General features: G+C 36.2%; 1 protein-coding gene across 1 annotated transcript in view; it reads right to left on the bottom strand.

Moving 5' to 3' along the window:
* Nucleotides 1–2,764: 2,764 nt before the first annotated feature.
* LOC142354232 (uncharacterized) overlaps nucleotides 2,765–17,274 on the bottom strand; it is a 30,581-nt gene continuing 16,071 nt past the window's right edge. Inside the window, exons 2-5 of the mRNA XM_075406483.1 lie at nucleotides 12,262–12,573; nucleotides 9,193–9,248; nucleotides 8,542–8,761; nucleotides 2,765–4,648 (exon numbers count right to left, since the gene is read on the bottom strand). Of these exons, the coding sequence (XP_075262598.1) occupies nucleotides 2,940–4,648; nucleotides 8,542–8,761; nucleotides 9,193–9,248; nucleotides 12,262–12,573 (2,297 nt within the window). The 3' untranslated portion in view covers nucleotides 2,765–2,939. The remainder of the gene's footprint in view (nucleotides 4,649–8,541; nucleotides 8,762–9,192; nucleotides 9,249–12,261; nucleotides 12,574–17,274) is intronic.

Raw genomic sequence — 17,274 nt, forward strand, 5'->3', positions numbered from 1 at the left:
TCATGTCAGTGACAACACCAATGGCCGCATTCGTAAGTAAGTCAACTTCGGAAACCCACAGGGTTGTTATCTTGCCTGTCAATCTCGACTGCTGACAAACACTTTTGACGCAACATTCTGATTTGTTTATTAAGCTTTTAAAGCACGTCCGTTAACTCCTGTAAGCACCTATTCGTGCAATCTGGGCCATATTACTCCAAATCTCCTAAAACTAAGCAATCATTCCAACGGAACTTGGTAGATTTTTGGTATCGACGAGTTTTTTCCTGAGAAAGGGGTTCGTCATTTTACGGCAACGCAATTTGGTATCGTTGGGCCAATGCGTCCGTCCCAGCACTGAACATCCCAGCTGATTGGTAACCTCTCGAGCATTTTTTAACTTCCTCGGTAGCTTGTTCTGAGCTGTTGAAGGAACGAACTGATCCCTAGAGACTACTACCAAGCTTCTAGGGTTCATTTGGTGTCATTTTTGTAAACTTTTCTCTTTTATCCGGAAAAAAAACGTTTTTTTTTTTCTTTATATTATACCTTGCTTCGGCCTAGAATAATTTGTTTGCAAAATATATTCTAATTTTAAAAACTGCCGGACGAGTGTTCCGCTAGAAGTGACGACAGAACACGGCAGAATATTTGTCCGACTGCTTGTAAAGTTAGGATATCTTTTGCCAACAACTTCTTCTAGGCCAAACCAAGGTACAAAATAGATTAAAATACAATTTATTTCGGATAAATTAGTGAAATTCACAAAATAGAGTTGTTTTGATAGTTTTGAATGCCAATAGACTGCCCCGGTTGGCCACCAATAATATATCTTGGAAACCAAACTTAAGTCATTTTTGGTTGTATGGCCTCTTTGATACCATCCACAAGAACATACAAAAAATTAAAACTGTTCTCAAATGACGTCTTTTGTATCACATTTTACAACGATTAATTCGGAAATGCCGTTGATTTTCAACAAAAAACCTTCAGCAAAAAAATTTCAGTGATGTCTTGTGTACCATATTTAAGACCATAGACTGTTATGGCCCATACAAAACCATAAAATCTTCTTGGTGCTACCTAATTTTTTTGACTGAAATAGTCTTTTCATAACATCTTTGCTGTCTTGGAAAATTTTTAAGCTGTCTTGGATAACTTATCCAAGGCCCTAGAGTTTTATGGTACATACAAGACCTTAAAACTTTTTGTGCTTTTTAACTCAAAAAGAAAGTTTAAAACATGTTAGGGAGTTTGCAGACAAAAGAATATAAAAACTTCTGTCATTTTAAAAAGAGATGTTTTCCCAGAAGAATCGATTTGAAAGCATGAAAAGAACATAACGATATTCACAGGAAGTTCGTTCATGCTGTGATTTACTAATGACCGCATAACACAGTTCTGTTTTCATGTTTTTTGTTATTTGACAGGTGACACATTTAATTGCAAGAAATTGCTGAGTTTAGGGTGTTCTTGTGTTTGCTTTGTGTAAATTTTGCTTACTTTTTATTCCATGAATGGCTTTATTTGAAAGATCAAAGTGGCGTAGCTGGATTAATTACAGCAACAAGAGGCGTATAAAAAACCTCCAAAAGTTAAAAAAACACAATCAAAACAATGAAATCTTAGTAGGAAAACAAAAAAAGTTTTTTGTTGTTCAAAAAATTAATAAAAAATCCTGGTGTTTTCTATTCAATATACCTATTTTTTGTCGTTAACTGAAGGAACGGAAAGAAACATAGCGAAACGTTGTATTAAAAAAAGAAAAATACTTTATTTTAATATAGGCCTCGACCAAGGACCAAACAAGGAAGCCAAAAGTGAAGGTTTACATTTTCCAGCAAAAGATAATCAGTTGGTGACACATTGACCAGCGGAGAGTAAATGGAATCAACGGACAATTATCTTACATTCTTACATAGTTTTGCCTTTCTATGCGTACATCTTGCATATATTTGCGTGTCTAAGCGTAGATCCTCTATAGTTTTGCGTGTCTAAGCGTATACCTTACGTAATTTTGAGTTCCTAAGCTAGATTTTACATAATTTTTCGTTCACTTTAGCCTACACTTTATATACTTTTGCGGAAAGAAGTGCGGCTGCACAGTTGTAGAAAAGGCGACAAAATCTGAGGAGATCATCAGTGGTTCCAGTCTCACATAGATAGAAAACTCAGAGCGTTGAATTTCTTTAAGATCTAAGCTAAACTCATACTCAATTTATTTAAGATTTACGCTTAATAACTCAACATTATGAGAGATCTTGGACACGAAAAATTATGTAAAAAAACTTAAAGATGCACACTTCATTACATTCGACGCAAAATAAACTAAGAGAATTGCGATGAGTTTTGTGATTTGTCAACGCTAGTTACCGATTATCTTACATAATTTTGATGAATTGTCTCGGCCCAGGAAACAAAAACAAGGTTTATTCATTTTCATCAGTAGAAATATATCGATGTTATTTTTATGAAATAATTGGTATTTTGTTGAAAAATACTGACAAAACTGCACAAAGAGACTACTCCATTTTCAAAAAAGTATAGTCAAACGCCTCTGTTCGTAAATTAAAATCCATACGGAAGAGAATTGGATCAAAATTGGCCTTTTTCTCGGCAACCGCAGTTGTCAGCAAGATTGCATTTTTGTGTTAAAGAACTCATAGAAGGTTTTACTTTAAAAGCCCTTAATATATCCTGAAGGAACTCACTTGGCAGCTGAGGCAAAAGTCATTTTTGAAAGGAAAATTGTTTTCAGAAATATATTGAGTGAATTAGCAAGATATTAAGAAGATGGAAAGAGTTAGAGGGCGTCAGTGAGCATTGTGTTTGTCCTTGCATTTCATAACAACATTTTCAGCTTCTCCCAGTCTTTTGTCAGTGAATAAAATGGGGATTACTTTCGTGACAACATCCATGATAGGGTTTACTGTTTAAGGCAATAATGCAAATAGTGAATCTCAGTTGAACTCCAGTGTCAAAATGACTGGATTTTGTTCATTGGATGGGTTGAATTGGATTGCAAACAAATTAGAGTTGTCTATCATGCACATTGGCAACATGGCATCTATTTCAACATCTTTCCTGCTGTTCAATCTGTCTCCATCCTTCACTCTGTCTAGATCCAACTCATACACTGAACAATTATGTCTTCCATGGTCTATCACATCACCCACAAACAGATATCCATCACTATTAGTCGTCGTATGCAACATTGATCCTGCTTGTTCCATTTCAACATTATCGTTGTCCCTTGTTACCCAAGCTAATCCACATATATCATTAGTGTCTTGTAGTGTGACGTGTTTGATACTCCCTGCCGTACTCTCTTCCATTTTCCCACTTTCACTTTTCTTTCCCTGTTTCTCTCTCCTTTTGTTCTGTGGATTGGAATTGCTGTTCTTTTCATCTCCATTCATAGTCTCTCTACTCGTCTTCTGTCTCTCTTTTTTCTCTTTCCTTCTAATATTATTACCTGCTTCCAATGCTACAACTGCAACCCTATTCCCTCCTGTATGCACGATCAAATGACTCCCAGTGTAACATACACGCATAGCAAGCATATCTCTTTCAATATCCAGTCTCGCCCTGTGAATACATTTCTCCTCTCTGTAGATATAAACACTCTCCCATCTGTACACACACTCCTCACAATTATCTAATCTGGTCACAATGGCCATTCTCTTATCACGTGATCTACTCAATTCCCAAATATAATCCTTCTTCAAGTCTGTTCGCTGTGGTTGTTCCCTGCTGATGACATTTGTGTCCAGCTGTCTCTCCTCCCTCAAGTCACCCTCCTGTCTCAACACACTCACTCTCCATCTCTTATTTCTCCTACAAAATACAGAAGCATAGAGGGTGCTGTCGCTTGTCTTTGCTATATCCCACAACACACTCTCTTTTCCCCTCAACCCTGCTTCCCATATCACTCTGTGTTCAACTGTCACACTGTTCTTTTCACTGTTCAAACCTAATAATCCAACTACATTTCGATGTAGCTCTGAACATATGATCTGTTGTGTGCTCCAATTGTAAACTGCTTTTCCACACTCAAAACTCTCTCCACACGTGAGTTTTATTGCTCCCAATGATTTGAGATTCCCCCAGTTTCTTGACCTTATCTGTGACGTCACAGTCTCATTTCTCTCCTTCGGCGTTTCACTCGAGTGTGTTTTCCTGCATGTGTTTGCGTTATTTTCTCGATCACTGTCTAATTGGAACAAATTTGCCAATCTATCTATATTCAGTCTGCATTGATCGCTCACTTCTTTCTGGATTTTGATTAGAGCTTCAGTTTGCCTGGCAACCATTTCTCTAACCACTTGCCTTTTATTCATCAACTCTTCATTATTCCTTGATTTCATCACTTGGATTTGTTTCTTTTCCAGATCACAAACATCTTTCACAAATTGTTCAAAAACACTATGAAACTTATTCACAAACTGGGTAGTTTGTTCTTTGTAGTCTTTAAATCGATCACAAATGTCCTTTTCAGGCTTCAAAACGAGTTCGAACAACTTAATCTGGTGATTGTCTCCGTCGTGATCGTTTGTCCAGCAAGTTTCACATATTGAAAGGTTGCATTTACAGCAAAAGTATTTGAGATGTTTTCCGAGGTGTTTTCTGCAGTTATTCGTTGAAGACAGCTCGCGTGTTTCCAACTCTCCTAAAATGATGAAACGAAATACTACTCGGACACAGATTAAGCTTGAATTTTTATTACAACCTTTTCGTTCATTCATGTTCCTTGCAAGTTCTTTCAAGGACTTGCAAGTTCTCCTTGAACAAACATTCTTGCGTTCTTCCAGGTTTCCAGACCATGCAACATAGAAAGCACTACTCCCCCTGGTTGCCTCTTTTTGGTCTGAACATATCAAATGTTGGTGTGGGGTCTCTAATAATAATAAATTGTTTACGGATTACGCATGATACAAACGGGCATTTACATAATTTATTTATTTTCAACTGTTACATGCGCTCCGAAAGGACACCATTGACCCCTATGGATCGTTTTCAGGCGCCTTTGTGAGGAAGATAAACAAAAGAGTTTGTTGGGTTTATGCAGGGAAAAGGACTACTATGTGTCTAAAAAAAAGTTTCAAATAAAACCAAAACACAATTCTTGGATTTAAACGGCAGGAAACAACTTACAAATATCGATCGTTCCAATCAGCCAAAGATATAGTTTTGTATGTCTAAAGAACCAAAAACATTGTTTTTAAGGAAATTTGTAGCGAAAACTTTAACCTGTTTTTCTTTCATTTTTCTCAGGCTTTTGAAAAAAGTAGGATCTAAACCAAGCAAGCAGTTGCATAGTTTTCTCAACCTTACTGTGATTGAGCAATTACTTAGTTTAGGGTAACTCACTTTGAGTTGTTTTTTTTTTTGTTTTTCTCTTCCCATCAATTTCAATCAGCTCTTTTTCTGCGATTGCTTTTTTCAGTTGTTCGACATTGCATTCTTTTCGTATCACTTTTATCAGCAACTTTAGCAGTTCGTAAATATGGAGTTCTTGTGTGCTGTAGATGTTGTTTTCTTCTCGTATTTTTGTAGTTGACTCAAACTTTTTCTTAAAAAATATCATTCTAAGCAATCTGTTTACTTTGTTATCAATGGGCTGTAGGATGCTTTTTGTCGTCGACCCATAAGCTATGACTCCGTAGTGTATGATTGGCTGTACATAAGTCTTATAGACTCTCATCATATGCGATACTTTTAGGAACTTTCAGACGATAAAACATAGCAGTGAACTGGTTCAGCTTCTTCTGGATAAAATTGCTATGTTCGGAAAAGCTTAAACGGTGATCTAGAATGATGCCTAAATACTTGAAAATGTTTACATTTTCTATTTTTACTGGCTTTCTTTTGCCTGAAAGACATTGTCTTTGATTTTTTGATATTTAGTGTGAGCTTATTTTGCTCTAGCCTGTGTGTAACATTGTTTAGAGCCAATTGATGCTTGCTATCTATTGTTTTTGGAGTTCCAATGGTTTTTATAGCGGTATCGTCAGCAAAAAGATAATCTGTACTGTTTTCATTGCTACATGAATTGTCATTTATATAAAGAATAAACAGCAGTGGTCCAAGGATGGAACCCTGCGGTACTCCAAACGACACTTGTCTAGATTTTGAAGATTCTCCTTTCAGTTTTAGTACCTGTGTTCTGTCGTTCAGGAAGGAAGCTATTATGCTTAAAGTTTTACCCCTCAATCAATAATCTGAACATTTCTCTAGGAGAATGTGATGGTCGACAGTATCAAATGCTTTTTCAAGTCCAGAAAAGTTACCTTGATTTCATTTGCGTTATTTTGTTTATTCGTTCTGATATCTTCTAACAATGAAACACTTGCGTCGGTAGTGTTGTGGTTTGATCTAAACCCAAATTGATTAGCTTTTAGTATCTTGAATTTTTCTATATAGTTTTCAGTTCTATCAAAAATTAGGAACTCAAATATTTTGCCAATGATAGGTAACAATGAGATCGGTCTTTAATTCTCTGGTTTGCTCTTGTCTCCTTCTTTATGGAGTGGTGTTATGGCTGCTATTTTAAAAGGCTTCGGAAAATTTCCCTCCTCAAAACATTTGTTGAAGAGCATCGTCAGAACCGGCAAAACACTTGCCGATACAGCTTTGATATAGACGTAATTCAAATTATAGCAATCTGTGCTGTACTTTTTCTTAGTCTTAGCGATAGCGGCAGTAACTTCTTTTTCATCAATTGTCCTGAAAACCATAGAATTTATTTGTTTTGCTCTCTGTGTCAGTTTTGGTGAAGAAAATTTTTTTGCTAAGTTAGCTCCTATTGTAGCAAAAAAATTATTGAAATTATCATGATCATCAACAGCTGTTTTTTCATCTCCATTGATATTGACTACTTCGTTAACAAACTGAAAAAAATTCCTTTTTCTGTTTCCAGCTTCTGTTATTATTTGCTTTTCATAAAATTCTGACATCTTTCCTGTTATTCTTTTCCTCAACAATTTGGAATGTTTTTCGTACGCTTCTTTATCACTTTGGGATTTTGTTGTTAAGTAACGCTTCCAGAGTTGGCTTTTTTTAGCTGAGCATTTTTTTACTTCTCTGTCAATCCATTCTTTCTTGGCGCCTTGTTTTGATGGCTTTAGAGGTAAAAAAAGTATTGAGTGCCTCAACCAGTTTCTCATGTACGATTTCTGCACACCGGTTGGTATCACTTGTTAATAATTGGCCTCTCACTGATTCAAATTTTTTCTGGAGAAAAGAATTGAGCTCAAGGAGGAGATGATCATTGTCTAGTTTATTCCAGTTTCTTCTCAGTACTTGAACACCTTCAAAACTTTTCTCTCTTTTCTACAAATTCTAGTCCCACCGTGTAATGGTCGCTGATTTTAGTTTTTTCAACAAAATTTTTTGATTTGAAATTTGTGAAAAAAACATGAATACAAGTTTTTGTCCTAATTGTTTCGCGCGTTGCTGTTTGAGGGTCTACAAGAGCCAAAGCATTCGTTTCCATTTGGTTAATTATTAGGGTCGATTGTGCCGATTTCTTCAAAAAATTAACATTTAGGTCGCCACACACGATATGTAGAGTATCGGGTGTCATACTTATTTCATCAATATAGGAAAAAAGTTTTTCAAAGGTTTCTGCTTTTGTTGCATTGGGCGGAATGTATATACAAGTCACTAAGTGTGTTTTATCGGAAAAATTAATCTCCAAACTAATAGCTTGCAGACTGTTTGTATCAACTGATGCAATTCTTTTCTTTGTCGCTTTTTTGTGTACAAAAATGCCAACATCACCTCCTCTTTTTTTTCTGTTGGATGTTTCCATCTTCAGGTAGTTCTGCAGAGAAAAACATTCGCTTTCAAAGCTATTTTTAACCAGGTTTCAGTTAGGCAGATTGCCAATGGCTCAACCTCTGTCTGACTAATAAAAACTTTGAATTCATCAAAATTTTTGTTAAAGAACGAATGTTTCGAAGAAGTATCCACTCCTTTGCCGTTTTAACTGAAGTGTCCTTGTTTTCTGAAACCTCCATATGTTCTTTTGTCTGCGTTTTTGTCATTATGGCTGACTGGTTTTTATCAGCATCTCATCCTAACAGCGCATGACTGTTAAAAAAAACAAAACAAAAAAACATAACAAAACAAAAAAAAGCAAAAAAGGAACTTTGGAAAACTGCAAGAGAAAAAAATGTGAAACAAAAGTTTTTAACAAAGCTACAAATTTTGGATAGTTTTTAGAGTGTTCCTAGTTGCTTTAATATCTCCGCGGAGATCGCAGAGTTTTTCTTTTTCTGTAGGCTTCAACTCCCCTTCTTCCAACCTGTGCAGGTTGCGGAGATCGCAACTAGGTTGAAAGGCACCAGCGGAGATCACTGGTAGATTCGTAGAAACTTAAAAAAAATTTTTGTCAATATACAGCTAGATTTATCTAATTGTGCTTTGTTTCTACCAAATGTATTTATCTTCCCGTGAGAAATCAATTTATTTTTGAACAGAAAAATAATCGAAAGTTCTTTGAAGTCAATCAAAACCAAAAGGTTGAGTTAAGCATTAAGTTTGTCTTCGTTCCTTTACTCTCTACCGAAGCAGTGGCGTTTGTTATCCGGCGATAGTTTTCGACGCTGTTGCGTTCAGTTGCTTGTCTTTTTTTGACGGCATCTAAGTTGTCCAACTCTTCAACTTCTTGTACTTTGACAAACTTAGTTTTTTCGTTTCCATCATGAAACAAAACTGAGACAACACAATTGTTGGTGCTCGTAATCATATCTCGCTTGTGTGCCTCGTTTCGTATTTCCTGTTCACATTCAGGCAGCGACTCGTACATGTATATATTTGGCTTGTTCAGAAAGTTTTTTTTGTTTCGTAGGCTCTTGCGTTTTTTGTACACATCAATTTTGTCCTGGTAGAATATGAACTTACAGATAACAGTGGAAGTTGTTTTGGCATTGTTACCGGGTAATAGGTGGCAAGCTTTTATCCGATTATAGTCTATTTTCATACAAAGAAAATTTTGAAAAAATTTCAAAGTGTCTCGGGTGACGTCTGCACCATTCCTTGCTTCAAATGGGGGATTGGAAATCAGCAAACAATCTTTCCTGGAATACCGTTCCTGACACCGCAGGCGATCGTTCATGTTTTTTGATTTTCCCGCAGTTTAGCAATTTCTTGCTCTTGTTGTTCGGTTTTTGAGCTCAAAAAACGAACCTCCTTGGTTAATTCGCTCACCTTTTCGGAATTGCTACTCACGAGACCCTCATCACAGTTGAAGATGTTGCTTCCATCTGCACCACAGCCACAAATAAGTAAGAAGAAAAAAAAACAATTAAATTCTGTAAAATGCAATGATGATGTAATCTAGTTAAGGATATTGTTCAAATCGATGTTCTTTTTGTAGGCTTCTGCTAAAAAAAACGCGTGTTTTTAGAACATAAATATGCAGGTCAAAACCGACTGAATTGCGCTTGCTTTCTGTGTTTATGGTGCCGGTGCCGGTGTACGTTCGAATCCTCATCTCTAACTTAAAAGCTGGGGCGGTTTTTGTACAGTTGTAACATTCCCGGGTCAATGTTTTGTTGAAAAAGTAATGTAAGAAATGCGGTGAAAAGCGGCAAAAAAATCCACCGCAAAGTGCCGGCATCTTTTAGCGATGGATGACGTGAAAGCAGCAAATTTTTGTAAGATTTGCGGCTTTTAGCGGTGAAACTTTTATTTTCAACGCTTTCACTCGAACCTCTCACCTCCCGCATGTCAGCTTCTTATTCCACTGCACCATATATCACTTACTCGTATTATATTTCCTGTGAAACTAAATCAGATTCAATCAGCTTGATGGAAGAAAACATATGCGTTGAAAAATTGAAACATTCGCGGTTTTTTGGCGCTGAGGTTTTCTCACCACCTAAGCGATGAGAAAATAATATATCGCTACCAAGCAGAAGCGGTGAAAAAAAAACTTCACCACTCAAAACTGCAAATCTTACAATAATTCACCGCGATTGAATTTACAGCATTTTTAACCGTAAAATTGATGAAACATGTGCAGCTTTTTGGCTGAAATTTCTTCTCAAAGCGAGTACCATCAAATCTTGACATTTTAAAATGTTCATATATAGGCGATAACTGTCTATGAGTTTAATCATACAACCCGCATGAAAACAAAAAAAATCTTCTAAGCAGTCAACACAAAAAATTTAATTAATAAAGCGAAATGTGAAATAAATGGAAAGGGAACTACAAAATGAGTAACTAACAAAAAGTTAGCCCGCTTAAAAAAACCTTTTTCCTTTATTATTGAATACATATATGAGACAGCTGATTTCTGTTCTAGGTGAGCGGTTACATCTAATCTTGTCGTTTCAGATTACTGATTGAAACTAAAACACCTATCAAGATCTTGTTTTTTTCCGAGGGAACAATGACATCAGGTAGTTTCTTTGAAGATAAAAATTTAATGCTTGTAAGACTTTTTGGTAAGCAATCGTTATGCAAATGAAGAAGAGAGAGGCAAACTTCAAAAATTCACATATTGCGGTGTAGATGTGTGTGGTGTGTGTGTGTATGTTTAGTTTGTTTGTTTAGCGGATGGTTTGGTGGTGAGATGCAGTTTGGTGTTTATTACTAAGAAAATCCCGGTTTCACATATTCTCATATTGATTAAAATTTTTTTAAACCCCATTTTAACAAAAGTTTTACATGTACCTCTTAGGGGGCTAAAAATTTGTTTTTTTTTCAAAACGATGTTTCCGACAACTTTTTTCAATCACAAAATTTGTTTCACAACAATTCACGCCCATTAGAGACTAAAAATTGTCTAAAAGTTTTTAGACTAAAACCTTCAAAAAAGTTTACATTTTCTGGTCCCCCTAGGGGCTCAAAATTTCGATTTCAGACAACAGTGCTTCCCACAACTTTTTTGCACTCACAAAACATTTTTGATGGCATTTCACATCCTTCAGAGACAAAAATTCGACAAAAATATTTTAGACTCTAATTTTCGAAAATGTGTTCGTCCACTCCTATACGGGGGATAATTTTTTTTTCAAAATTGCTTTTGACGGAAAAATGGTGGGCTTATTATTCGAATTTTAAAAAACTTTAGTTGTCCCACCCCGTTGACGATGGTCACGCTGCAGTAATTGCACTAACCCCCCCCCCCCCCCCCGTTGAGGTTCTAGTCAGAATTTTATACTACTGGTAGGGCTAGCATAAAGTTCCAAAACCCCAAATAACTGTGGAGAGTCGGAAAATTATGTGCTATATTCAATCGAGTAAAGATTAAATCACCCTTTTTTGAAACTAAAAACTGAACCGGCACTCCGTTTATTAATTGCAAACGTGGATGTAAAAATCAAACCGAATCTCCAATATAAGATGCGCGGGTCAAGGTTTCAAGGACATTCTAAGCAAAATTATGCAAGATAAGTGAATGCGGAATATTTTGTAAGATTAGCGGTGGAAGCAGTGCAATTACACAAATCAGGCGGTAAATGCGGTGAAAAAAACCTTTATCGCCTGGTAGCGTAAAATTACAGAGTTTCAGCTTTCAATTTAGAGGTGATATTACGTAAATTCACCGATTGAAAAAGGTGTTCAAATTATGTAAGATGAGCGTTGAATGCGATGAAATTACATAAATTCACCGCTTAACTTAGCGGTGAAGCTATATAAATTCCCCGCTTAGAAAACGCTTCGAGTTGTCTTTTGTTCAAAGAGGTTAAAATAAGGTTCAAAGAGGTTCAAAGAGGTTCACTAAAAGACGCAAAGAAAATTGACCCACGAAAAAATATACATCTTTTTGAAACTTTTTGAGGTGGTGAAACTATGTAATGTCACCTCTAGAGTAAGCGGTGAACTTACAAAAAATCACCGCATTTCACCGCTAAATTTTGTAATTTCACCGTTAATCCCTCAAAAGTGAAGAAGTAACTGGCATGCAGTAGGTGAGAGTCTCAAATCCGTGCTGGGATGGTAACTTGTAGTAAGCGGTGAAATGTGGTGCATTTTTGTAAGTTCACCGCTGACTCTGGCGGTGAAATTACATAATTTCATCGCATTTCAGCGCAAAATTATGTACAAAATTTGTGGTGAAAAAATCAATTTTTCACCGGTAATCTTACATATTTTTCCGATTTTTTTCTCGACCCGGGTGCTGGAGAGATGACTTAGAGAGAAATTATTGGCTCAAACTGACCAATGGGCCCAAGTGGAATCAGAATTATCCGTAAATTAGATTTTTTCACAACTGCTGGACAGAATGTGATAACAGTAGAGTTTGCTTCTAATGCATTACCTTACCTGGACTAAGTTCAATTTGCCCGGGTTCTACACCAACTATGATGGGATGTGAACCGCTACTTGGTCCTTGAAGCAACAACGAAGAACCTTGATGTCCATTTTGAGGTTCGGAACTGGCCTGGTTCTCTGGTAAGTTTGAAGACAAGGTCGTTGTCTGTTCGTACTGGAGTGGTTGTCTGAGATGTCTTTGGTGACTGGTAGTGTTCCTCGTTCTTTGACGGTTTTCCTCAGCAACGATTGGAACTTGATGAGATCCGGGAGGTCTGTGGGTGTCGATCGCCCCCATCGTCTGACGAACATCTGCAGTTCGAACTGAAACAATGCTCATCTTTTTTAACCAATAAAAAATTTCTACGTCCACTTCTCGGTAACTACAAGAAAGTTTTAGTTTAATCAATTCCTTTTCTCAATACCCGGGCCGAGGTGTCAACGCTAAAAAACGCAAAATTATGTAAGATTGGCGCTGAATGCGTTGATTTTATGTAAGATCTACGCCTGAGCGTAGATCTTACATAAATTCAACGCATTCAACGCTAATCTTACATAATTTTGCGTTGAATTTAAGCGTAGATATTACATATTTAGCTTTGAATTTTAGCGTAGATCTTACATATTTAGCGTTGAATTTAGCATTGATGTTACATAAATTCAACGCATTCAACGCTAATCTTACATAATTTTGCGTTGAATTTTGGCGTAGATCTTACATATTTAGCGTTGAATTTTAGCATTGATCTTACATAAAGTCAACGCATTCAACGCTAATCTTACATAATTTTGCGTTGAATTTTGGCGTAGATCTTACATATTTAGCGTTGAAATTTAGCATTGATCTTACATAAATTCAACGCATTCAACGCTAATCTTACATAATTTTGCGTTGAAATTTGGCGTAGATCTTACATATTTAGCGCTGAATCTTAGCGTAGGTCTTACATATTTAGCGTTGAATTTAGCGTTGATGTAACAGAAATTCAACGCATTAAACGCTAACCTTTCCATTCTATTTCAGACCACTTTACGATTTCATAAGTTTTTCAATTTTTCTTTTCAAAAAGTCAATCTTTTCACTGTTTCGAAACCAATAATTCACAGGTGAGAAACATGAGGTCTGCAAAAAATCACTTTTTAGTGCTCTTTTATAGTGCAAAGTCCATTTCAGACCATTTTACGATTTCAGATCTTTTTCAAGTTTTTTTTTCAAAAAGTCAATTTTTTCACTGTTTCGACCCCAATACTTCACAGTGCTCTTTTATAGTGCAAAATCCAATTCAAAACAAGTTAAGATTTCAAATTTTTCAAGTTTTTTTTTCAAAATATCATTTTTTTTTCACTGTTTCGACCCCTATACTTCACAGGTGAAAAACATGTGGTCAGCAAAAAATCACTTTTTAGTGCTCTTACAGTGCAAAATCCAATTCAGACCATGTTACGATTTCAAATCTTTTTCAAGTTTTTCCTTCAAAAAGTCAATCTTTTCACTGTTTCGACTCCAATACTTCACAGGTGAGAAACATGAGGTCAGCAAAAAATCACTTTTTAGTGCTCTTTTATAGTGCAAAATCCAATTCAGTCAATTTTACGATTTCAGAACTTTTTCAAGTTTTTTTTTCGAAAAATTAATTTTTTTACTGTTTCGACCCCTATACTGCACAGGTGAGAAACATGAAGTCAGCAAAAAATAATCTTTGAGTGCTTTCTTACGGTGCAAAACCCATTTCAGACAGTTTTAGGCATTCAAATTTTTTTTCAAAACTTTTTAAAAAAATTAATTTTTTCCCAGTACGCTCAAATGGTAGATGCGTTGAATATGCTAAGTTAAATACTACGCAAAATCAACGCAAAATACGTAAGATCTATGCTAAACTCAACGCAAAATATGTAAGATCTACGCTTTACAAGAATTGCGGCTCATAAGAAAAACAAGGTACTGTGGCACAATGGTAGAAGATGCGACAAGCAAACAGGAGGTCAGCAGTTCGAGTCCCATACGCAACTGGAGGTTAATAGTTGAAGTGGACGCTTTGATTTTTTGTAAGATCAACGCTAAATTCAACGCAAAATTATGTAAGATCTACGCTAAATTCAACGCTAATTATGTAAGATCTACGCTAAATTCAACGCAAAATATGTAAGATCTACGCTAAATTCAACGCAAAAATATGTAAGATCTCCGATAAATTCAACGCTAAATATGTAAGATCAGCGGCAACTAGCGTTGACATGTCGGAAAATTCACCGCAACTTTCTTACATAATTTTGCGTTGAATGCGTTGAATTTTTGTTTTCAAATTCAACGCATTCAACGCAAAATTATGTTAGAAAATTGCGGTGAATTTTCCGATTTGTCAACGCTAGTTGCCGCTGATCTTACATAATTTTGGCCAAATTCCTCGGCCCGGGAAGCTGGAGTCATTAATTTTTGGGTGCGTTTGTGTGAAGGGGGCTTCCGGACAACAAAACTTTTGACACACGCATTTTTTCTTAATTTCTAAAACTATGAATTAGTTCAGTGCAAAAAAAATACAATTCACTGATTATATCCTTTGAGTGCTTATTCTCTGGCATTTCTTGTATGCCGTAGTGAGATGGTCAAAATATGATACAACATTGTTTTGTCTGGTGGTGCCGCTCCCAGACGATAAATACACTGCCTGGACCAAACTTTTTGGTCGCACTGTTTCGACTCATGATCTGGCATCAACGAATCATAGTCGCAAAAAGTCGGATGTGCACGACTTATTTCGAATCATCATCGGACTAAGTCGAATCATGGTCTCGCAAATAATTTCGCCCTAATTCGGTTAATAACCCGAAAAAAATGGATTTATAGTCTGACTACATCGAAAATGGGCTTGAAAACTTTCAACATTGTGAATCACAGTCTGATTTTTTCCCTCCCATATTCGCATTTTTTCGAAAAATGAGCCTGAATAATCAAAAAAGTGCAAACCATAGTCTGATTAATTCCCTCTCATTCTCGACTTCTTTCAAAAAACGGGCTATAAAGTTTGCAATAGTGCGAATCATAGTCTGGTAAATTCGGTCTCATGGTCGCATTATCCTCAAAAGTGGGCTTGAATGATCGAAAGTGCGATCCATAGAATTTAATTCCCTCTCATAGTCGCGTATTTCAGAAAATGGGCTTGAAGCTTCGCAATAGAGCGAATCATAGTCTGGTTTATTCTACCTCCTAGTCGTACTTTTTTTGAAAAATGTGCTTTGATGATCGAATGTGCGAACCATAGTCTGATTAATTCCCTCTCATAGTCCCATTATTTCAAAAAATGGTCTTGAAAGTTCGCAACAGTGCAAATCATAGATGTAGAAGTTTCTCTGTCCGATATTAAGGGTAAGTCGCAGTGTTTATCATGCTGTTGGTCAGAGTTGTCGGGATTTAGTTCTACAATATATTCTATAGAACGTTCATCATTATCTTCGCCATCAAACTTTAGAATATTTTCTAAGTTGATATCCTCGACAAAATTCATTATCCTAGAGGGAGGGAAAGTTAATGTAGGATGATTTCACCGTAAATGTTGTTGTCATCAAAGTTCAGTATAGATGTAGGTTTTTTGGTTCGTCAGAAATTTTGAGAAGCAAACTGTTACCGTCTTCTATTAGCGTAAACTGTATACAGATGCTAAAATCCTCAAATCATTCGTTCTGTCAAATCTAATTTGTTAACATTTGTCAAAAACTGAATATCAAGTTTCCAAACTCTGAGACAAGCATTCACCGACAAATTGGATGCATTGTAGATCTAGACAAAATCGAATCTGTAAATCTCATAATAAACTGCTCTCATTTTTTCGAGCCACCTAGCGGTTTGAAGGACATCTCCTGTTATATTGAGCTCAAGAAACTCTTTTATATTCTAAGTTGAATAGGTTACTTCAGAGTGATGTATATTTTATTATCTCTTGGACTGTTTTTTACCTCTGTGCAACGGGCAGTGATGTTTCGGAAAAGTTTTTGCACGAATCAACATACGAGAAAGGAAAAAAACCCTCATTTTTCTAAAATTTGCGCTGATCAGCTGATTATCCAATTTAGAAGTTGCGCAATAGAGTATGTTTTTGTCAGGTGAAGTTTGGATTAGCTCATTTAGGCAGCTGGCTTTAATTGGAAGCTGTCTATGAACCTCAATCAACCGTGGTGTCTTCATCCCTTTTCCGATTTTCGTGTCAATAATTGCGCTAATTTGTGTTATCTGGAAAGCTTAGTAACGAATTTTGGAAAACTTTTTCATGCGCAGTTCACATTTCTATGCCAACGATTGGCATAAATTTGATTGCTCTTCGCCTCAGGTTACATTCGTTGTGTGCATTTCCAAAAAACTTCTCGTAAAAGACAATGATTGAGTATTTGATTAACTTTTTTATCGTTTATGAATTCAATTTTACAAATCGAGCAACAATTATTAGCTTCTTTGAGTGGTGCCGCTCTCGTGAAATTACGGAATGTCGGATCTTGGTTGAAAATAGAATCAGCTAATTTCTCTATATTAGCTATGAGTCTATCAAGCAGTCAGATCCTGTAAAAATGTCAAATGCATTGGCGTGGGGTTAATTCGTTCGACCAGCATAATACATTAACTGCATTGTTGGAGTTGTTCAACAAGGCATGTGGCAGAACTTTCCTGTCTGTCCTTGATCTTTGACTTCAAATCAAGGTAAACCACTAATGGTAAAAAATATCTTGCAGCGTAATTGTCGGATGCAAGTTTATTTTTTATGGGCTCAGGCATTTTGATTTGGACTGAGTTATTAGCGTACTATTTTTGATGGCAATAAAACGATTATCCAGATGTGCAAACGTGGAAGCATTTTCAGAGGAGCAATTTGCTATCGGGATATTCCTTCCGCTGATCTCTGAAACCAGTTTAAGTAAATTGATGATCAATACAGATTGATATTCTTCTCTGTTGCTAAGAATTAGAACGTCCGGTTTGAAGGGAAAAACATTTCCAGATGAAATAGAAGTCGTTTCTCCTGATGTCTTATTAAAAAC

The sequence above is a fragment of the Convolutriloba macropyga genome, chromosome 15 (assembly GCF_964194025.1).
Source record: "Convolutriloba macropyga chromosome 15, txConMacr16.3, whole genome shotgun sequence".
Lineage (NCBI taxonomy): Eukaryota > Metazoa > Xenacoelomorpha > Acoela > Convolutidae > Convolutriloba > Convolutriloba macropyga.